The sequence below is a fragment of the Prionailurus bengalensis genome, chromosome F2 (assembly GCF_016509475.1).
Source record: "Prionailurus bengalensis isolate Pbe53 chromosome F2, Fcat_Pben_1.1_paternal_pri, whole genome shotgun sequence".
NCBI classification, from domain to species: Eukaryota; Metazoa; Chordata; class Mammalia; order Carnivora; family Felidae; genus Prionailurus; species Prionailurus bengalensis.
Genome location: NC_057353.1, coordinates 54,757,758 through 54,781,843, shown reverse-complemented (window position 1 = coordinate 54,781,843; position 24,086 = coordinate 54,757,758). Strand labels below are relative to the sequence as shown.

General features: G+C 41.9%; 1 protein-coding gene across 5 annotated transcripts in view; it reads left to right on the top strand.

Annotated features, from left to right (window-relative positions):
- Nucleotides 1–24,086, top strand: part of SYBU (syntabulin) — a 113,643-nt gene that overhangs the window by 71,169 nt on the left and 18,388 nt on the right. The window contains exon 1 of one of the 5 annotated variants that reach the window (XM_043601617.1): nt 5,427–5,801. The exons of the other annotated variants lie outside the window; for them this stretch is intronic. Within the exon in view, the coding sequence (XP_043457552.1) occupies nt 5,774–5,801 (28 nt within the window). The 5' untranslated portion in view covers nt 5,427–5,773. Of the gene's footprint in view, nt 1–5,426; nt 5,802–24,086 lie in introns of those variants that run through there. 5 annotated transcript variants of the gene reach the window in all.

Here is a 24,086-nt window from a genome sequence, read left to right as displayed (position 1 = left end):
TATATGGAACTGTGGGCTTGGATAACACTCTGAAATTGGATTTAAAAATTTTTTAGCTAGGGGTGCCTGGCTGGCTCTGCCAGTAGAGCATGCGACTCTTGATCTTAGGGTTGTGAGTTTGAGCCCAACATGGGTGTAGAGATTACTTAAAAAATTAAATTACTTTAGAAAAAAAAACTTTAAAGAGTACTTAAAAAATTAAATTACTTTAGAAAAAAAAACTTTAAAGAGTACTTAAAAAATTAAATTACTTGAAAAAAAAAAACCACTTTGGATGGAGGCACCTGGGTGACTCAGTTGGTTGAGTGTCCAACTCTTGATTTCAGCTTAGGTCATGATCCCAGGGTTGTGGGATCGAACCCCATATCCAGTTCTGTGCTGTGCATAGAACCTGCTTAAGATTCTCCTCTCTCTCTCTCTCTCTCTCTCTCTCAACACCTGGATGGCTCAGTCAGTTAAGCATCAGACTTCATCTCTGGTCATGAACTCATGGTTCATGAGTTCGAGCTCCACATTGGGTGAGCCCTGTTTCTCTCTTTCTCCCTCTCTCTCCCTCTCTGCCCCTTGTGAGATTCTTTCTCTCTCCCTCTCTCTTCTGCCCCTCTTCCTGACTCTCTGTCTAAATAAATAAATAAATAAATAAAATTAAAATAAAAACTGTTGAATTGCAATATGTTCCTCTAAAAAATTTTTTTAGCTAATATTTATCAAGCACTGATTATCCCAATCAAAATTCTAAGCACATTACTCATTTAATCCTAACATCAGTGGGAGAAAAGGATACCATTATCCCCTGTGTTACAGATGGAGAAACCGAGGCATAGAAAAGTTAAGTAACTCATTCAAGGTCACACAGCCTGTAAGTAGACTGAAACAGGGCAGTCTTGGTATTAGTTTTTAACCATTGCCCTGCTTATAAGGTCTGCCTTCAAAGGAATAATTTTAATTGCAATAAGGGAGTGTGACAATTGAGAAAAATGTGTTGAATAAGACAGAAATTATTTTTCTTTAATGTCTGTAAAACCCTAAAAATTCTTACTAATTTTTATAAATTAGCTAATATAGTCCATATGTAGATTATGCTGGTTGTTGCCAATAACAAAATCAATGAACCTCAATATAGCTTCAATAAAGTCCACAGAGTTGAACACATAAGACTGTTTGGGTGCAGATCAATCAACTATGAGGATACGAACATCAAAGGAATGTTAAGATCGTCGGTGTTCTCCTCTTAATCATAAACTAGTCCTTTCCTGCTTGTCAAAATGTTTATTGTGCTACCCTGCATATCATGAATACTTTCCTAAGCAGAGGTCATTAGACTTTGTCAATTTATACAAGAGCTTTTGCATTTATACGGAAATGAGCCTCTGAACCTTTCTTTCACCCCGAGAGCAAGAATGCTCACCCAGAATACAGCAGAGAACATGTTGTGGTAGACTATTGTTCAGTCTGTCACTTTTCCCCAGCAGACACCAGATCAGTAAAATAAAGCTGAAATGTGATGAGTGGACGGAAGTGTTTATCTTTGTGCAAGGTTACATATTCACTCTCATGCCTTCCTCCCATCTGTGCTTTTGAGGATGCACCCAATCAAGCTAATGGTGCCAAATGGTCCGGTAATGGTGTTCCCCTAAGAATTAGTGGATTGTAATCCCCTTCTTCCCAAAGGTGACTGCCATCCAAATCCTGGGTCTGCTAGCATTTATTGCATGTGTAGTGTTATGGCCACCAGTTTGGGGGCCTGCCAAATGCTTACTAAGTGCTCTAATGTGTTGAGAACGAAGCATTATTGGTTTCCCATACATAGCAGATGTTCCAGCAGACCACACACTCACTATTAAACATACTTATCGACTGCCAACGGAAGAGAAATAAACCTGGAACCTTATACATAAACGTGGAAACCAAGAGTTATAAATCATGCAGATCTATGCTTTAGATTAGACTTTTGTTTTTGTACTAACTGAGGAGAGTTTATCGAAGACACTGTCTGTGTGCAGAGGTGGGGGCATAATTAAGGGGATCCAATGAGGCATGGTGAAATATTTGGCCTTGTCAGCAGCTTGGAGTTATTTCTACATCCTGAAGGGCCCAGAAGAGGGCGGAGTTACTCAGAACCCAGAGGGAAAGAACTCTGAGGCTACGTGTGAAGCAATTGGACACGCGCTTCTGTGTAGGAATGAAAGCCCTGATAGGAGAAGAGCCAGACAGTTAAATACCCTGATCTCACTGTCTCTTTTGTGGGTACAATTCGTTTTGTGGCATTTTGGTGTACAGCAGGGCTATAGACAAAAAGTTATAGGTTGAGAGGCACCTGGGTAGCTCAGTCGGTTAAGCGTCTGACTCTTGGTTTTGGCTCAGGTCATGATCTCACGACTTTGTGGGTTCAAGCCCCGCGCTGGGCTCTGTGCTGGCAGCGTGGAGCCTGCTTGGGATTCTCTCTTTCTCTGTGCCTCCCCCACTTGCATTGTCTCTGTCTCCCACAAAATAAATAAATAAACATTATTTTTAAAAAAGAGAAAAAGAATGTGTTGAACCACATAGTATGTTTGCTTGGGTAATTCACTGCGTTAACATTTTCTGCCACCTAAGCTTGTATCTGATAGCAGCCAAGGATGCAGGCCATGGTTTAAGTGAGGTAATGCCTCAGGAACCTGGCTGCATATACTTGGAGATGCATGGACTAGAATGTTTATGGCATAGCAGAAGCATGAGGTTCACGTCAGAGTCTAAAGAAAAGAAAGGGAACCCGCACTTCATCACATCTAAGAGGTTTCCGCTAAACCTAGTTTGAATCCTGGCTGTACATTGACCAGCTTTCATGCAGCTGATATTTATTAAGCATTTAGTCTGTGCTGCTACCGTTGTTCTAGACAGTAAGGATAGAGGGAAGAAGCAGACAAGATGCCTGTTCTCATGGAGTCTGCCTTTAACATGGGGAGATGGCTGATACACAAGCAGACAAACAAGATGAGTTCAGATAGTGACAAATGAAGCAAGGTAATTTATGTAGACAGTGACTGGGGATGAGGCAAGGGAGTGTCTGAGGAGATGACATTTGAGCTGAGAACTTAGCCATATCCCTTCATATTTAGGGACGTGTGGGGGTGGGGGTAAGGCAGTGAGTTAGGAAGGGAGAGAGTGGTGTCAGGTGAAGTCTGTGTCGTTTGATTACTGGGAAGCCATTGGAGGGTTTCAAGAAGACAGACATAATTCAAGGTAAATGTTTGAGATCCTTTTGACTATTCTGTGGAGCTTGGATCATCAGGATGGGAAACTGGAAGAAGATGTACTTAAGTTTAGATGGCTTAGCCTAGGAAGGACGGTGCAAACAGAGAAAGATATAGGGATGCAGTGTATATAGCAGAATCGAAGGACTCGCATTTCCCTAATGAGAATAAAAAAATTTTATTTCACTTGCTAGCTCGAGTAAATCTTAGGAGATCTGAATGGAAGAGTCCGTTTCTGATGGAATTTTTATTCGTTATTTTAGTTAAATATACTTATTTATACTGTACTATTAATTTAGAAACATTGGGGGGTGTTTTTGTTCACAGTTAATGTAAGATTTTTATTCAGTTTTTCTCATCCCTAGAGTTACTTTCCAACTCCTCTGGCTTTTCTGGAACACATCATTTTCACTTCCACCCAATTTGTTTGATACGAAGCAATTTTGAATCCACGTCTAGTGCTCTCATTGGACATTTTCTTTAAAACTACAAGTACGATGAAGGTATCAGTGAAGTTACTGTAAAAAAGAGGTTATAAATACAAAGGTTAAATATAAAGATTAAATAAAACACAGAGGTTAAAACCAGACAGAAGTTTATTTGTCTCTTGCTAAACAAAACCTAGGTATTTGGGTGATCCTTAATCACCTGATCACCGAATCACAACCTATGTCAGGTTGGCTGTGACCTACTAGGCAGAGGAAGGGGGAAAGGGACCGGGGGCACTCAGTCACTTTAAGGTCAGGACACAGAAGTCATTTCCAATTATATCCCAGGACACTTGGTCAAACAGGCACCTGTTACTGTGGAAAAAGGGGAAAATGGAGGTAGACAACCTGCAAGCTGTCACAACATCCACTGTAGCATGAGGACAGCTGATTTTTCTGTTTTCCTGTAGATTTATACAAATACCCTTCATTATCCAAAGCTATTTGGTTCTTGAGTTCAGTTAGCAAGGGATATGGGTTTTTGTGATCTCTACAATTTAACCATTGACCATATTGCCATTTAAAAGGTTCTTTTAAAGGATGGGGGAAATCACAGGAATAATTACATAATCTGTTTTTTTCATTTCTTAGCCTCCTTCATTTTAAACAAGCCCATCAGTTGACCTCCATAGGCAGCCCAAACTAACACTGATTGAGGTCAATTCAGACTGATGTGTGTTTTTCAAACAGCACTTTTTGTTCAGAGAAGGTAATTATGAGCAAGAGCTCTATAATAAGAGACTATGGAAAGACTCTAATATATGGGGTTTCTCCTTTTCTGAGAGATAATTGTGGGAGGAGGTTACCTCACCTTATATTTAGACACTGAATAGGGTGAACCAGGCCACTTGCAGACCTATGGAGAAAAGAAAGTCTTCTCTTTTTCTTTATAATATAGAGGAGTAATTAATACTTAGCTTTTGCAGGTTGCTGTGAGAATCGTAAAATGTATCGGGTGTATAGCATATGCATACTGCACATCACTGAGAGGTCCACGTGCACATCCTGTATCTTTGCAAAAATCATTGTTAATGTCTGGCAGGAAGTTTTGTTTGTAGTGATGGTGTCTGCCGGCATGCTGTATGTGTTCAATATATTTATTGAACGTATTGAATTATCTCTGTTATCACTGCTATTAAATAAGAAATGAGGCAAGTTTACAAAGAGCACAGCTTTAGAGGTAAACATGTGTATCATGTAGTGATGGTGTTTGCCTGGTACACAGTATGTGCTCAATAAATAATCACTGTCATTATTGTCATTAAATAAGAAATGGGGAAAGTTGACAAATAGCACAGTATTAAGGCATTGGAATGTCTACTCACCATCTCCTCTGCATTGGTCTGGTTTTATCACAGATAACTGTTTTGTAAGAATTATTCTGATATAATGGAGGGCTTTGGTGAGAGCTTAATAAACATGTCTACTCTAAGCAAATCCATTTGGAAGGACTATGCCCAGGGAGTCCTCGATTCCTTTCCTCCCTTCAGAACAACAGATCTCTCCTGTTCCTCTCTCTTGGGCAGCTCTGTGAGGTGCCTTGCATATTTAAATATCTGGAATTCATGGAGTACAACAAGCATTTTTTCCCCAAGCTTCACATTCTTGCCATTAAATTTAGGAATGTGTGGGGTTTTGATGCAATTTCTTCCTTGCCCATTGGGATACAGTCATTGTAGAAAGACTAAGCATTTTGCTCCAACATTGTCAAAGGATCAGCCCTGACTTGTGCAGGCATTTCCTTCTATTTGACAATTTGGTATTTCTTTAAATGCTTTGTGTCCATTCACGAGGGCGATGGTTTCATTTGAAATGCTGCAGTCACCAGGGAGAAGCTCCTCTTCCCTGATAGGCCAGCCATCTCTCTGCCTCCTGTTGCTATGGTGCCCAGCAGAGGAACTTCCTTGCCCTGCACATGGAGGAGGCTCTGTCTCCATGGATACCCCACTCTAAGACTGTACTCCATGGAGAGATGAGCTGCTCACACTGTATTTCTGCACGAGACATACCCCAGCCTGTGGCGGGAGGCTGTTTGCAGAGGCAGTGTTTGCCATGAAAGTCTACGGAGCTTACCTTCTAAGTAAGTAGTATTAGTCACAGTAAGTAAATAATTATATTGGATCACAGAGGATATGCTCTTTGTGTATGTCTGTGTGTGTAAAGTTAGTTGTGGTAGGCGAAAAATGTAGTCTAAAAGCAAATTTCAACTCTGCCTTTCAGATATTCTGAATGCAGAGTCTATAACTAAACTTTTAAAAATACACACATATATTGTTTTAAATACCCCTTGTCATCTGTGAGTCTGTTTGTGGAATTCAAAGCCAACGCAATGAAGATAGATTGACCATGGACATTTACATTTTAGAACGCTCTTCTAAGTCTGAGCATCGCATGCTGCATTTGTAAATGCAAAGCCTGGCCTTCCCCAGCGGTGCGCTCTGGGAATAGTTGAGCACAACCACAATTAATGCTAATTGGCACTGTGCATAGTTGCAGTGGGCCTCTGTGTAGGCTGAGACGCAGTGTATTTATTATCGAGAGAGCTTGCTCCCGTGCTCTTGTCTGCCAGTTCATGGAAATTATTCAGAGCACATCTCTGACCAGTTTTAATTTACTTTTCTCACGTGGCATCCAGGAGAAACTCTGAAACTCTTCATGTACATGGAATTGGGATGTCGAAAAGTTTTCTTCTTCGTCTTCTTCTTCTTCTTCTTCTTCTTCTCCTTTTTATTGACTGATTTGATCTAACGCTTCCTCTTTACTCTACATTCCAAGAGCATAAGGGTTGGGTTTGCAATGTTGTAAAATAAATGAGTCATCTTAAAGCGATTTTCATCTGGTGGGCAAATGATTAATGTCTGTGGTGTTAAAATTAATTACTAGAAACAAAGGAAGCCTATACATATGGTAAGCCTAAGTGTAGTTCAATAACTTTAAAATTGTGTAATATTTAGATTTTTAGGCCATCCACAGTAGATAGCATCCAGCAGGTCTAAACAAAAAGCAGAGCATGTGTTATATTGGTATAAAAGAAATTCATTTTTAATCACATAAAAGAGTGAGCACAGAATATCATGCTAGATTGTAAATTTCTTTTATTTTCTGTACTTATGACTGACAACTGTTAGTCATGGCTCAATTTTTATTGCCCAAAGTGGTGAAAAAATATCACCCTGTGAGAGTGTGTGACAAGTCCACATCTGACTTTGTCACTGAGGTCAAGCTTTAGGTCATTGCCTTAATATTTTATAAATATAATTTCCATCTGTCAAAGGAATAGCAGACAGATAAAGGGGCATGATGAACTCTGTTGTGATCATGCTTTTGGAGACATGGAAACAATGTCAATGACACTTTTCCAATGTTTTTCAGCTGATTGGTAGCATAGGGCCCCATTTCACCATCTCGATGTGTCTGTCCCCTTCTCTGCAAACCAGCATAACATGGGATTTTTTTCGACCTCAAAATATGTGAACCCCCTCTCTAAAACTGTTTCCTCATCTGTACAATGGAACAGTAATAGGACCTGTGATATAAGGCTGCTTTGAAAATTGAGTGACATCATCAGTGACACATGGCATACAGTAATTATTAGCTGTTGTATTATGAATACTATGAGTATCATCATCACCATTTTTGTGATGCCATATAGTCAAGGGAGGCTGTGGCTCAGAGCTTGCACAATTCTTTGGTTTGGTTCCCTTAACCCTATCAAATTTTCTATCAAATACTTACTGAGAATCTAACTATGTGCTTAGTATTCTGATGGGAATGATGGCATTCACTGTACAAGATAATGTACCTAACAAAATGTGAGATAGAGAATAGTCTTCTCTTTTCCAGTGTGTGCTTTTCTCTTTTGGTTAAATGGCTATACATGCATATAACAAAGCGTTTGCCTACTCAGTTTGCTACCACTAGTGGATATGTAGCATTCCACAATGGGTCTGTAAGATAAAAGGGGGTAGGCCATAGCATAAGTTGTTAATATTTATAATAAATTAAAAATATGACAGTGAAAAATCTAGGTTCAAAGTTTAAGTTCACTTCCTTTCCTGAAAGGATTTCCATTCAGAGTGTAGTAAATGACACTTTGAAAAGAGAACAGTTTCATTAAGTTGAAAGTTTGGGGGGTGATGGGAAAGGAAGAGACAGGAATGATTGATTAATCTGTATAAAAATAGGCCCCATGCTGGGACTTTTCCTTTTGCACTAATCCTGTGTGACATCTGAGCCAAAAAAAAAAGTACATATAAAACCAATGCCCTATGCACAGAGCCTGCTGGTGTTGATTTTAAAAACGCATGAGGAGTTGACCCAGATTACATTTTGCAGCTTTATTTTTATTTTTATGTCATTTTCATTTTCCATTTCTTCTTTCTGGCATATCCTCTCTTTCCATCTGTTTGCCCTGGAAAGAACGTGGCATGTGGAACAAGGACCATACCAATCCACTCGAATGGAAAAAAAGGGAAGACATTTTACGAAGTGATTTAAAATGAGCTCTCGGGAGTTTGGGAACTTGGGAATCAACGTATGTCCAAATACATAGTTAAATATATTATGCTAAACATGATTTCATATGCAATATCACTCAGATAATCGAACTAGAATAAGCCCTCTGTTGTAAGTTTCAAGGCAAACGTTAAATCCTTAGCAACATCCCCACCAGCATGGTGACCTTTTATCTTTACAATGCTGGTCTGGTGACCAAAATAATGCCCCACTTTCTTTCCCATTGTTATCGGCCACACAGTCAGATGCTCTGATGGTGCACAGTTTGTCAAGTGTTCCGTTAGGCACTTGGTGCTGCAGGCGTGAGTTGTGGGTCACATCCTTTTGTTGACATCTGAGGAGCATTTTGAGCTCTCAGCTCTGTTCGCTGAGTCTTTTTTTTCAGCAGAGGGAGTTTGTGGCAGTTTCAGAGGGAGGCATGCTTCCTTGCCTTGTGTGGCGGCAACATTATTCGGGGAAACTGGATCTTCCTGAGTCTTTGGCTTCTTGTCCTCACCCCTGTGGCTGAGATAGTAAGACTCTGAAACCCTCTGCCAGGACGATCTGATTTCTGCCGAGACTGTTGGCGGGCCTGACTGTTCTTGAGAGATGGAGGTTGTGCCTGAACCTGATCCTGCCTGACATCCAATGCTTCTCCCCTCAGTTACTGGAAGAGGAGAAGGATCCAGGCCACAGGCTGAGAAGCTCTAGGCGTACTGAGCAATGGGTTAGGATCTGTAAGTGGTGCCCCGGTGTCGTATCCCACCAAGCCGGGCTTGCCAGGGATAGTAAGGGGTTTTGTCTGCACGAAGCTGGGGCATTCTTGAATTTTGGATGGGATTCTCCAACTTAGCGTTCCCACCCTTCCTTCTTTCTTTAGTCTCAGCCACCTCTTAACAGAACGGAACCTGTAATGCTACTCATTTGTTTTTTCAACAAGTAGTTATTGATGAGTCAGATACTGAGCCACGTACTGGGATATAACTGTAAACATGGGGTTCCCTGTAAGATGTGTAACATGTTTCTGGGGGAGGTACAGGGTCCCGTGAGTGCAGAGAGGAGGACCTTAGAACCCAAACTTTGGGAGTCTGAAAATCATCCCAGGGGAAGTAGTGTTGTACTGACACTTATAAAGGGTTAAACCAGCTGTTTAAATGTGCAGACACTGAGGTATCAGAACTTCACAAGCCATTGCTGTTCATTTGAATACTATGTACTCCCTTAGGGTTGTTTTTTTTTTTTTAAGTTCATTTATTTATTTTGAGAGAGAGAGAGAGAGAGAGTCGAAGAGGGGCAGAGAGAGAGGGAGAGAGACAGAGAATCCCAAGCAGGCTCCATGCTGTCAGCACTTAGTCCCACAAACCCCAAGATCAAGACCTGAACCAAAACCAAGAGTCAAACGCTCAACCACCCAGGGGTTCCTCTCCCTTAGAGTTTTAAAAAAATTCTGTTGTTATGATTACTATGTTATATCTAATAATTATTTTTTAGATGGCTCTTTCTTCTGCTGGGATGTGAGCCTCTCTAGGACATGGACTACATTTTCTTCCTTCCTTCCTTCCTTCCTTCCTTCCTTCCTTCCTCTTTCTTTCTTTCCTCTTTCTTTCTTTCCTCTCTCTTTCTTTCTTCTTTCTTTCTTTCTTTCCTTATCATTTTATTATCTTTTATTTTAAATTAATTTTAGCTGCTTCCCTGTTTCTTTTTAATGTTATGTATAAAATGTGATGCATAACAAGAATATATATAACATACATGTAAGGCGTTCACTATAATAATAAGGCAAATATTTGTGACCCACCTTCCACTCTTAGAATTACCACCCCCAAAGCTGCCCGTGTGATCTCCCAGATCCCATTCTCTGCCTCCCCCCCCAGGTCACCACCATATCGAAATGTGTGTTTTGTATTGCCTTGCACTTCAAAAACAATCTTAACATCTTATTACATATGTGTCTCTAAAAATATGTCTGAACACAAGGGTAAGATTTAAAAGACCTGGAGCCATGTTTTCTTTGCCTTTATGTTCTCCATAGTTAGCACAGTGCCTAGAACTTTCTAGGTCCTCTCTAGATGTTTGTGAATGAACGGAAGCTCCCCAGAGCCCAGAGGATATTTGTGTGGTGCTGTATGTCAGGGAGAAATTGGAATTCAGCTTCAGTGAGCTTGTTCCTTTTGAGCCTTGTTAGTTTTGCCTCATTGGGGGTGCTCATAGATATAGTCCACAGAAATTAGGCACATACCATTTAGTTCTTTGGAGATATTTTCAAACTATCATTCCCCTACCTATCCTCTCTGTCTTACCACTGTGCAGTTATTCTCCAGTGGTCCTGAAGACAGTGGCCTCAGTATTTTTGTGACCGTCTGTTTTGCTTTTCCATTCCATTTTGCTTTTTCAAAGAACATTGTGGGGTGAGGAGGAAAGGGGTGGAGAGAAGAGAGAACACTGAGTACACTTGAATTTAAAAGTTAACTTGTGGAGGGCTGGGGGTGGGGCAGATTAGCAAGGCAAGCAAAGTGTTGGCCTGGGAACTTGTGCTCCGTGCCAGATGTCACTTTGAGTGGAGATCCTGGGGAAGGTTCCATTAAACAAGTCCATGGAAATTCAGAGCATAATTTGTGTGTGGAGCCTAATCTAATTGTGAGTGTGCTTCATTCTTTTTAAATACTATAAACCACCTAAGAATCAGTAGACAATTTTTTCAGGGGGACAGGCAAAAGCATTTTGTTCAGAAGCTGGAGAGTTCAGATAATTTTTAATTGGTAAACAGTGGTGTGAGGTGCAATGCTGGAGCTGGCTGATGGAAGCTGAGCCAGTTTGCAGAATGCCTTGTCTCCCTGCCCAGCATGCACCCGGCTCTCTGCAAGGTCACAGTGGGAGGGCCGCCTCCGAGGTAGTGTCCCATCCCTGGGCAGGTTAGGCCTTGAACAGGTCTCTCTGAGCAGAGTGCAATAGCTTTTCCACCTGCTTTGCACCTGCTCTCCTCCAAGCCAGGCCCTTGATCCAGAATTCTCTCTGTTGTGCTGCCAGGTTTTCTCCTGGAAACATTTCCATGTGACCCTATTATTCCCTCTCCCTGATTCTCACTTTAGTTCCTTGAACACATGTCTGAATTAAAACAAACCCCTCTAGCCTTTCTGTTTCTCCATTTGCTTTTGTTCCAACACTCTGTATAGATGCCAGAAGTGGCCAGAATTTACCCAGTTTGTTTGTTTTATTTTATTGACATTTGTGCTTCCAAAGAAAAGATATTTGCTTTAAAGGTGGATTACACGGCACTAGATTAAATCTAGCATTGATCTCGGAGCATCTCAATCCATTCTGATTAGATTATTTAATTTTTTGCACAGTCCTCAGGCAATATGAGAGTCATTTCTTTCTTTCATTTGGCTGAGAAAGTTCCTGTTTGGTTTGCTTTTCCACTCTGATAGGGCAGAAAACATACATATCTTCATTCAATTGTTCTTTTATGTAGTGGCATTGCAGTCAAGCATGTAACACAAGGTGAGGGTGTTTGTTAATGTTTCACATACTTTCTGCTTTTGCTGTTTTAAATTCTTTTATTCACCTGGATGACGTTGAACCAATGCAGTTAATTTTCTGAACCTAACAACTAGGTTCAGAACTGGGAAGGTTCTCCACTGTCAGGGCTCTCCTCCCTTCACCATATGACCCACCTCCTAACTGTCATAGTCATCTGCCTTGCCTTCCAGCCTCCAATCTCTCCCCCAGATATTGCTGTCACTATATCTGCAAAAACATCACTGTATTCATATCACCATTCCATCCAAAACTCCGCATGGCTCCCTCTTGCCTTCCAAGTAAACTCCCTGAGCACAGCATTCACATTCTTCAGCATTCCAGGACAACTCACCTCTGTGGCTGCTTTATCTCATCCGATCACTATCCTCCAGCCAAACAAGGGATCCAACATATTCTGAATATTCCCTGTGTTTTCCTTCCTTCATGTGTCAGGTCCGGCCATCCCTTTCACCTGAGGTCTGTCCCTTTCTGCACCCCCAACACTTGTTCCTATTCTGTCCAGTGTTCGAGGCCCATCTTAAGTGGCATCTCATCCATGACATATCTCCTCCCCCATTACCCTCACCTGGCTAGAAGTATTTCTTCTCCCTCTGTGTTCCCTCAGGGTCCCCCTGTCTATATTGCACCCATCTTGTCCTCTCATATTCCAGTTGTTTGTGTGGCCCATCTCCTGACAGGGTCTTTGGGCCCTGGAGTTCTTCTCCAGGCCCCTCCTCCCCAATCTCTACTCCCAAAGCCTTAGCAAGTGCAAGGTTTACTACATATTTGAAATGGACTAAATTGAATGTTATTATCTTGGTTTCCAGTTCTTAGATCTTTGTGAATTCTGATCGTGAGGTCCCAAGCAGAGAGGGTGGAAAAGAAACTGGAGTCAACCAGCTCTGCTGTTTACTAACTCATGGCGTGGGGCAAATCACGTCACACTCAGAACCTCAGTTTCCTCGTCTACACTCTGAATGTTTTTGAAAGGAAGAATTAAAGGAAATGGCAGACATAGAGTTTCTATCACATTCAGCTTTTGGTTCACAGCAGCTGGTAACTTTAGTACCTGACCCCGTCCTTCCTTGAGTAGGTTATCCCTTCAAGGCCTGTGTAATCTGTAATCTGCCATCAACACCATACCTTTTGTGTTTCATGCATGTCATTAATAAAGCATGTTAAGTAGGTTAAGGACAAGGGCAGAGTCAGGTGACAAATCACTGGAGATTTCCCTCAAGGTTGACAGGCAATCCATTAGTCAACATCCTTTGGGTACTGGACTGTGCCATCACCCAGTGCACATCTCCACCTTGTTCGGAAGACTGTTCTAAGTGACTAAATGCCTACTGGATTCCACACGTGTGATTTATGTGGTAGCCTGCAATCCTAACTCTGTCAGAAAAGGAAGTGAGAGCTGTGTGTCCTATCTGGTTCTTAGTGAACTCTTGCTGGCTCCTACTTGCCTCTACAGTTTTACTGATCAACACCAAACTTGGCAGTTTATAATTTTCAGAATTTACCTTTCTGTCTGCTTTGAATACCTGTTTACTTTTTGTTCATCTCCAACCTGTTACTTCTCTTCCTTTGTGGTTTCTCAAAAATTAGTCGGGGTTGGGGTGGCACCAGGGTGGCTCTGTCGGTTAAGTATCTGACTTCAGCTTAGGTCATGATCTCACAGTTCATGAGTTTGAGCCCCTCATCCAGCTCTCTGCTGTCAGCACGGAACCCGCTTCAGATCCTCTGGCTCCTTCTCTCTCTGTCTCTCCCCTGCTCTCTCTCTCAAAAATAAATAAACATTAAAAAAATTTAGTGGTGTTATTTCAGCCAGATCTGTAAGTTCTTTCAGTACCTTCCCCCTTCATTCAACAAATATTTTTCTGAGCCTACTGTATATGCCAGGCACTGTGCTTGGCCCTAGGGAGACAGGGATGAATGACACACAGGCCTTCCTAGGCTGCGTGTTTTGCATGCCAAGTTTTGGGCTGAAAGCTTGAGTTTTAAGAGATTTGGTCATATGGGGTAGAGATAGGGGTGGAGGGAATATCTATCCTAATTGTAAGTAATACTAGTCTGTCAGTCCAGTTGAAGGGAGAGAAAGAGGAAGGTAGCTCGGAGAGCTTTTTCAGGAGCCACTGCTGAATGCTGAGAGTGGGGAACTTTTAAATCTGTCGAGGCAACAGCACCTACTGTGTGCTAACGGCTGCATTACACCCTGGGATACAATGAACAAAAGCCCTCAAGGAGGACCATCTGGGTGCCTCAGTCAGTTAAGCCTCTGACTATTGATTTCAGCTCAGATCATGATCTCTCAGTTTGTGGGGTCGAGCCCCACATCAAGTCCACGTTGGCTCTACTCTGACACATGGAGCCTGCTTGAGTCTCTCTCTCCTCTCTCTTTCTACCCCTCCCCCTACCTCTCAAAATAAATAAATAAACTTAAAAAAAAAGAGTGCCCAAGGAGCTGATGACATGCTGGGAAATTGTAACCAGGCATTGCAGTGCAGTGTGATAAATGCTTCTTAAATTCTGGGTAGGGTGAGAGCATGAAGGAGGGGCCCTTCCTGAAGGTCAAAGAGGCCAGAGACCTGAATAACAGGTAGTAGTTAGTCAGGCTCAGAGGGACAGGAAAATAATCCAGGTAGAGGGAACAGCATGTGTGGAAGCTGGGAGTCTAAAGAGTACTGTGCTGCCTTCAGGAAATGGTGGTGGTTGCACTGGCTGGGGTACAGTAGCAGCTAAAGAGATTATAAAGGGCTTGTAAATCATGCATTTGGACTTGATCTTAAGGATGTGGGGTGCCATTAGAGGGTTTCAACAGGGGAGCCACCTAATGAGATTGATGCTCTGGAACAGCGTGGGAGATGGAGTGTTCAGGGCCACGGTGAGCTGCTAGGGCACAGTGTGTGGCTGTTTCAGTAATTCTGGGCGAGAAATGCTGATGGTCTGTGGTGGAGCATTCTGGATGGGAAGAAGCAGACGGAGTTCAGAGTCACTAAACAGATCTGAGCAGGTGGCTTGCAGTTTATGGTTAAATATTAAAAACAAGAGCCATTGATTATAGTGGTTTTCAAACTTTACTGTATGTAAAAGATCACCTGGACAGTTCATAAAAATGTGGATTATGGGAGTCAGTGTGTATTTTCAGCAAATAGTCTAGATGACATGATGCAGATGGTCCTCAGACCACACCATGAAGAGTCCCTTTCTATTAGATGTTTTAAAATGACAGTACTTCTTTTAAGTGTATTCACAGTATGTTCACTTTTCACTTAAGAATGAAGATTCAATCCTGTTATCTCTGTTGAAAATGCAGGAATGGCTCAGCCCCTAGGGTTAATGTGCTAAAAAAAAAAAAAAAAGAGCTGTCTCCTCCCTGTTTGCTCTCAGAAAGGGATGCAGAGCCAAGCAGAGTGGCTGTAATCTTGTTAAAACCCCTGCTGCAGATTGTTTGTAAATGAATTTTCAAAGCTTTCAGCATGCCCTTTGCAAGAGCAAGCAAGCGACCATTAATGGAAAAAACAGTATTTCCCCAACCCTTGAAGTTCCATGCAGGTGTGCATTCTTAGTGTTTAAGGCATATTTTGATGCACTTTTTATTGTGATCTTTCTCAGGCCAATATACCTGGTTTCAAATCCCAGCTTCACCATTTATGAGCTGTGTCACCACGAGCAATGGCTGTGGCTGTCACCACGAGCAATGGCTGTGGCTATGGCTGTCCTTTCCTTCTCTCATCTGTAAAATGAGAATAAAACCACCTGTCTCATGGGCGTGGTGTGAGGATTGAGTGAGAAAACAAGTAAACCATGCTGAACAGTGTATGAACATAATAAGCCATTTCTGACCATTACTGCCCAGTAATCTGTAAAAACTTTATATCATTGAATTAGAGGTTAGTCATTAATAAGCACTTCACCTTCCTATTTCAGTCATAGTAATTTAAGAACACACACATTTATGATGCCCATATGCAAGAATTCTTAAAGAAACATAAGTGTTTAGCAACACATACCAAACATATGAATAAATAGGCCAATAATAATGATGGATATTTATTGTGCACTTAACAATTGTCCCAGTCTGTCCTTAAATTCTCACAATGATCCCATCAAACAGGCGTGCTTGATCCCTTTTTGGATTGAGGAAGCTGAGGTGTGGAGAGATTAAGTGATTGCCTGTGGTCACATTGTCATTCAAGAAAAGATCAAATATTTGAACTCAGAACCTTCCAAAGCTAGACGCTGCTCTTATCTACAGCTGTTAGATACGTATTGTCAGTTAAGTGAAGCATGGTTAGTAACACTCAGATTTATGCCAAGTAAATTAAGCAATTGACTCATCTTGAATGTGAAATGTGTAAAACTTGATTACCAAAGTGTTTTCTGTGGTGTACAGCTCTATTTAAATCACAGTCAAGCCCGCACTCCGCTTCCCAGAGGCAGCCATTCAGGAGCTAGGCTAGATGATCTTTGAGGGCATCTCGATCAGAGTGTCTTAGAGCCGTGCTTCTCCAACTTGAGTGTACAGATATCTCAAGGGCTTGTTAAAAACTAGATTACTGGGGCCTCACCCCTACCTCTGAGTTGCTGCCTCAGTAGGTCTGGGATGTGGTCTGAATGTGGGCATTTCTAACAAGGTCCCAGGTGCTGCTGCTGCTGCTGCTGCTGATTTGGGGACCAAACTTTGAGAACCACCATCTCTGAGGAATAAGTAGATGATTTTGGTGAATTTAGGAGCAGAGGATGGTTTAAAATCTACCCCATGATTGCTGACCTGCTCCACAGACCTCATTGCTTAACTTGACCAAGACGCTTGGAAGCGACAAATCTTCAGCTCTAACATGGAGATGGTTAGATGAAAATCAAAATATAAAAATCTTTATCTTTAATATTTCCAAAGCAGGGCAGTTGCTTTCTGATGTAGAAACTTTTACACAGTCTCTTCCCCTTCCCCAAACAGTGGGGCCTGGTTTAAAACCCAGGTGGTTCCCTTACCTGTGACTCAAACCCAGTGTTTGGCTTTAGAAGTAGGTACTTTACCCAGTTCTGGGCTGTGTTAAGGAAGCACCATGGAGCAAGGATTTTCTCCCTCGGTGAGGATATATTTATAGTCCAGTGACTCTGGGGGTCTTCTCATGTCTCTGGGCTGGTCTCATTGTCGACACTAAGGGGGAAAGTCATGGAGTAACCTAAGCAAAACCCAAATGACATCATGTAATCTCTCATCTTTTAGGGCTACTCAGGGTCAGAATGACCCAAGAATGGAGGATCATCTCAGGCACGTTGGACCCTAAAATTGGGATAGGGTAAGGCAGACATTATAGTTTTACTTGTAACTGTTGATCCTCCATGGCAGTAAGAGGTAAGAGTACAGAAAGATGAACGATCTGCAGAGCATTTCTTTTCGTCTGTGGAATATATTACATTAAAGTGGATTTGCTCTCTGAGTTTTTTCCTTAGGGAGACTTGTGCCTCTGGAAATACAAATAGTTGTTTATCAGAATGGAAACTCTGGCTAGATGAGTAACTGGAATAAACCCAATTCATTTTCTCATCATCAGGAGATTGAAGAAATTATGGTATGAGTATTACAATGGAATATTAGATAGCAGTCAAATGAATGCACCGCAAATATATGGAGAATCTTAGCAATATGATTTTAAATTAAAATTGTCCCCAAAGATTATAGATATCATGGTAGCCTGTTGAAAAAATGAAAGACAGACAAGACAGAAAGTAAAAAAGAATCTGGTTTTTTGGAATATTTATACATGTGATAATTCTTTATAAAAAGGAAAGGAAAGGGGCGCCTGGGTGGTGCAGTCGGTTAAGCGTCAGACTTCAGCCAGGTCACGATCTCGCGGTCCGTGAGTTCGAGCCCCGCATCAGGCTCTGGGCTGACGGCTCAGAGCCTGGAGCCTGCTTCCGATTCTGTGTCTCCCTCTCTCTCTGACCCTCCCCCTTTCATGCTCTGTCTCTCTCTGTCCCAAAAATAAATACACGTTGAAAAAAAAATAAATAAAAAAAAAAAAAATAAAAAATAAATAAATAAATAAAAAGGAAAGGAAGGAAATGGTGAACAGGGTATAAGATGAGGAGGTAAATACAAGTTAGTGTGGATGTTCTAGTTTTTGTGATGGGTGGTGGTTTCTTCCCTGATTATTATGTTAAATGTAAACAAAAATATAAATACAATAAATAAATACTAAACAAATAAACATAAATACTGGTTCATACAAACCAGTCAGTAAAGAAATAAAGATCGTCTTGCATGGACCAATGATGAGAGTGTGTCAAGAACCAAGGAGTCTGATTAATCCAATTCTGTGCATCTGCGACTCATTTTTAAAAGAGGAGGAGGGAGTGAGGAAATCGATTTCTAAGTTGCAGAGAAAATAATGAAATGTCACCTTCTAGGCCCATGCTTGGTTCCCACACAGCACTGTGGCCTGAAGGCTTTGCCTCTTTCTCCCATCTCTCATGTCATTTGGCCCATTTGGTTCTTTATAAATGAAGGTCACTGAGGGAAGATATCAGTAGGTCACTGAAGATCGCCAGCAGAGTCATTCAGACAAAGCATGGCTGTAGTATCACTGGGGTAGGAAAAACATGTGGTTCCTTTTCTCTGATACCTACTTCTCGGAAAAAGATAACACGTCTACATTTTTTCTCAGAGAAGCAAAAGTAGGAATTTTAGAAAATGAGGAAGACTGTGTCCAGTACAAAAGACTTGTTGCCAGACACAAATTTGGGGGCCTGTGTCTTAGAAGGATGTTAAACGACTTGCCTCTGAAGTGCCTTTATTGCCTCATTTCCTTGCTATTGCTTTTCCTCTGGTGTTACTTCCCTCGTATGCTGTTCCCTTCACCCTGCACGACTGTCTCCACAGCCCCTCGTGCTACAGACTTGAATGATCATGGGTAGTTTTGAAAGCTGGCTAGTTTAGTCAGCCTCTTCCATGGAATCTTAATCTTTCCAGCAGGAAATAGTACTTCCCTTTGTTGACCTTTTTTAGAACCTAAGTTAGCTCCCTGCTAAGGCATTTGCCTGTTTCTGACAGCAGGATCAGTGTCTCAGCCTGACATTTGCTAGGTGTACCAAGAGCTGTGGGCATTCAAATATGAACTAATGACATCTCACCCTTGTGGAATGTCGTCTCCCACCGTGCGTGTGACCCACAGTCTCTAGGAGAAGGTTCTCTAGTTGGCTATTCTTTCGTGTGTTTCAGGCTTTCACGTGAAATTGGAGAATTCAGTCGATACAGCCCGTATCTGAGGATTCCCTTGTTGATTTATAATCTAATTGGAGGAGAACGAATCCTTACCATTCTCTATCAGAACCATCTTCTATTTGTTTATTTTCATGCTAGTTTTGGTTTGCTGCTCACACTTCACGGGACAGCTCACCTCACTCCTGGTTCCTGATCCAAGTCCTCTTCTTTGATTCTGGTCTTACATAGTGTTGGGATCCAGATGTGGTTCAGGGAGGGTAATCATAAGAAGAAAAATAAAAATTAGGGCAGTATTTTAAAGTGTTTGCCGAATGCCAGGCACTACTTTTTCATATATTAACTTACTTAATCTTTTCAACAACTCGACGAGATAGATGCTATTGTTTTTTTCCTCTCATAGAAGAAAGGAAGACACAGAGAGGCTACATGGCTTTTCCAAGGTCACACAGCTAGTAATGGAAGCTACTAAACCATAGCACCTCATAAAAAGCAAAGAGAAACAACTTCACAGAGATTGAAATGCAAGAGAGAAACAGAAAAGGGGATACATCATTCATGAACCAACAGGAAAGGACATTAAGATATGAGAAGTGGAGCATGACTGAGTGCTGACAAGTTCCATTGATGTAATTCTCTGACAGACTGTTTCAGTGCAGGAAAGGGGAAGTTCAGTGCTACAGAGAAAGTCAAGGGAGTGGGCTGAGATCCAGAGGCAATTTCAGTGTAGATGTGGATCATGGCACCCCTGGAGGTGAGGCCACTGTCACAGGTGGCGGGGCCTATGAGTGCAGAACAAGAGCTGTGTGGTGTGACCTGGAGAGTGTCACACGGGGTGGCAAGGATGAAGAGAGGCAATCAAGCCTGTTAGATAGTAGAGTCTTTTTTCTTTTTTAATTTTTTAATGTTTTGTTTTGTTTTTTGAGAGAGAGAGAGAGAGAGCATGAGTGGGAGGGGCAGAGAGAGAGGGAGACAGAATGTGAAGCAGGCTCCAGGCTCTGAGCTGTCAGCACAGAGCCAGATGCAGGGCTCGAACTCACGAACTGCAAGATCATGACCTGAGCTGAAGTCAGAAGCTTAACCGACTGAGCCACCCAAGTGCCTCTAGATCTTGGAGTCAATTAGGAAAACAGTGCTTACGACAAAAGTAAAGTTAAAAAACAAAATGAAACACCATGTTGTCTTAGAGTGTTGTTGCAGGTCACTGCAGTGAGTAGTAAATTATGTCATCTCCTAGGAAGTGGGTGTTTTTGTTCCATTCATGGTGTCAAACTGCCTGCGGACAACACCGCTTCACTGAGAGTAGAAAATGAGGTGACTTCGAACAAGACTCATCCTATCCCTTTCTCTTACACTCTGGACTTAAAGTCACAGACCTCAGTCCTAGCCCTGTCCCTGACTTTAATCAGTCCGAATTTCTCTCTCCCAGGCCTTATCACCTCTTCCCTCCCCCATTAACTCATTCTGCATTGACACCCTTGCTCTGATCCCACCAGCCACCTCCAGTTTGCTTTTCCCTGATTTAGGTTTTCCTGCCAGACCTGGAGGGCAGGCACTTCATTTTGGTAAACACTGGATAAACAACACTTCTCCTTAAATAGAAGCAGCAGACTCCCCATCTAGCTTTTTTAAAGGGGCAGAAAGTCCGTTCAGTTCTGTGAATTTGACAAGAAATTAAGAATTTGACAAGGAATGTGCAAAAGTCTGGAAAATTTTTCAGGGAGGATTTGCTTTCCTTATTACCAGGCTCCCAGAACAATCAGTTAGGATGAAGTTCATGGCCACAGTGGATGTAACCCTTCCCAGACCTGTTCGGTGGAAGGCAGTGGGAGATGGAACCACCTGCCGAAGGGTTTGTGTCTGATGCTGATTCATCGTGGAAGATGATGTGTTGCCTATGTGGTTCATTTGGTGCCATTCAGCATGTTAGCCTTGGACACATTGGCCACACCCAAGGCAGCAAGTTAAGGCTGATGGCATAACCCAGATGGAGAGTTTTCTAGATTGTGAAGTTATTCTCTCTGCTGAATGGTATTTGACACCCCCAGCTCTAAACTGGCCAGTCCTTCCTCTTTAAAACAGGATTATGAAGACTTCAAATCATGGACCCACTACTAATTATCCACTAGCTTTGCAAACCAACATGTGTACACATGAGTTTGACTGGACCTGGGCCAGTATTCAAATGTGTGCCTCCTCCAAGTCCCTGTCTTCCTTTCCAACCCTCTGAAGATGGATTTAGCCCAGGAGGGTGCCTTCGGAAGGCCGTGAGGGTGCAGGCCACTCTGGAAGTTAGATTCTTCTCTTCTGGGCACTTTGTCTTCAAACTGACTCCTCCTGTTGGCAGCTGGTTCACCTCGACTTTTTACTTACCTTCAACTTCCTATTGAAGAAAGTCTTTGCAATCTGACTGCACCTGGAGGGAGATTCCATGTGCTCTTTATCTTTGGAGGTCTCCTCCCCAGTGTGGTCTGTGACTGCTGGCTGCACAGTCATCTGAGATTTATTGAAAATGCAGATTCCTGGGGCGCCTGGTTGGCGCAGTCGGTTAAGCGTCCGACTTCAGCCAGGTCACGATCTCACGGTCCGTGAGTTCGAGCCCCGCGTCAGGCTCTGGGCTGATGGCTCGGAGCCTGGAGCCTGTTTCCGCTTCTGTGTCTCCCTCTCTCTCTGCCCCTCCCCCGTTCATGCTCTGTCTCTCTCTGTCCCAAAAATAGAATAAAAAACGTTGAAAAAAAATTAAAAAAAAAAAAAAAAGAAAATGCAGATTCCTGGATTCCCCCCAGGCCTTCTGAACTGGAATTTTTGTGACTCTTACCCAGAAGTCTGCACTATTATTCAACTTTCCAGTGATCTTTAGGCAAAGTAAGGTTTAAGAATCACTGCATTATTAATAATAAGTATAAAATGAATATTTATGAGCCTGTCAAGCACATCTCATGCATTTCACTTTTCATTTATTTCAGCTTCACAACAATCCTCCAAGACAGGAACTGCTATCCACCTAGAGTGGGGCTGACACATAACACATGGCACATGCTCAATAAATTTTTGTTAAATACACACACACACACACACACACACACACACACATATACATAGACATAGACATAGACATACACATACACATATACATATATATATACATATATACATGGAGTCAGGCTGTTATAGTGCCTTCTTTAGGTAGAGCTTGTTGGGTGTGTGACTTTGCAGGCTGGCTCCTCCTTCTGCTGATGCTGGGTAGTGCATGGCAGTGGTGATAGAGGATCCCAGATTGGCACCTGATTGGCCTTTGGTTGAGTTGATGGATCTCTCATCTAGCGTTCTCTTCCTGGCCATCTCTGGAAAATTAAAAGGGCCACATATTTATTTATTACTAATGAAGAGAGCAAGCCCAGGGAAGCTGGGTGGTCATTCACGAAACCAGACAACATCTGGTGTCCTTCCTGTAGTTTACTCAAGTCGGTCAATACACAGACTTAATTTTCACTGGGGGTGAAGCAAAGGGAGACTAGTTGCATCCTGGGTTCCTGTCAGAAATGTTCACTTCCTCCTGCTTTCTTGAAGTTTCTTTACACCCTCTATGTTTATCATTTCTTTCATCCACTTTCTTGGTTAGCAGGTGTATTCCCTGTATTTCTGCCAAGACAGGCAGCTCAGCCAACCCAAGATAAAAGAGTGAACAGGTGAAGTTGTCTTTGACCCTGTCAGGGCTCTTGGGCCTCCTTTCTCATGCTCCTCCCCTCCTTTTCTCAGACCAGGCTCAGGGGATTGGCCTCTGATAAGTAGAGCTCAGTAAACCTATGTACATTTTCCTGGGGGCTTTCTGAAGGCAAGGTTCTAACCTGGGTGCAACTCTAGAGATTTTTTGAGGAGATCATAGGGAGTTTGTTTTAAAACCACAGATGTTTTAGACATACTCTGTTGTACATGCACACACATACACACACACAGAGTAAAAAATAGAAACATATTCTCCACTGACAAATGGCTGAAGGAAAACCACCTTTTGTAAAGAGTGATTATAAAAATGTTTGACTTAAAGGGGAGCCTGGGTGGCTCAGTCGGTTAAGCATCTGACTTTGGCTCAGGTCATGATCTCGTGGCTCGTGAGTTTGAGCCCCTCGTCGGGCTCTATGCTGACAGCTCAGAGCCTGGAGCCTGCTTCAGATTCGGTGTGTCTGTCTTTCTCTCTGCCGCTCCCCTGCTCACTCTCTGTCTCTCTCTCAAAAATAAATTAAAAATAAATAAATAAATAAATAAATAAGTTTGACTTAAATAGGAGAAGGCATTTCCTATTGTGGGACTTTTTAAGGGAAAGGTGTTTAAAAAATTCTCTTCTGGCCTTCAAGCCACTGTACCAGTAGTTCTAACTAGAAATAGTAATAGCTAACATATACTGAGTGCTTGCCATGTACGAAGCACTGTTCTAACTTCTCTGCATGCTTCACCTAATTTCTGCAATCCCTTAACAATACTTACTATTAATATCTTCATCTCCATTTCACAGATGAGGCATCGAAGGCAGAGAGAGAGGGTAAATGATTTGCTTAAGGCTTTACAGAGTTAGAAGAGTCATGATTCAAACCCAAGTGACTAGACTCCAGGGCCCTCTTAATACTACATTAAATGGCATGACTGCTTTTATTATAAAATGCTTTTTCTTTAGAAAAAATTAGATTGTTTCAAAGAAAAATAAATTGTCAGTAATTGTAGTGCCTCCTATTTTTTTTTTTTTTGAAGAGTAATATGCACATGGTTAGAAAAGCCAAATAGCTCGGAAATATATAAAATGAAAATAAGGGTCTTGTATATCCCACTGTCCCATTTCCAAGAGAAACCACTATTATCAGATCTTTTTTATCCCTCAATAAAAATGTTCGATGCATGTAGCCAGTTATATATTATTTAAAGATTTGTTTATCAAAATCAGGCATGCCATACCTACTATTCTGCTTCTTGGTTTTCTTTTTTTTTCTTTTTAAAGTTTATTTATTTATTTTGAGAGAGAAAGAGAATGTGGTAGGGGCAGAGAGAGGGCAAAAGAGAGAGAATCCCAAGCAGTCTCCACGCTGTCAGTGTGGAGCCAGACATGGGGCTTGAACCCACAAACCGTAAGATCAT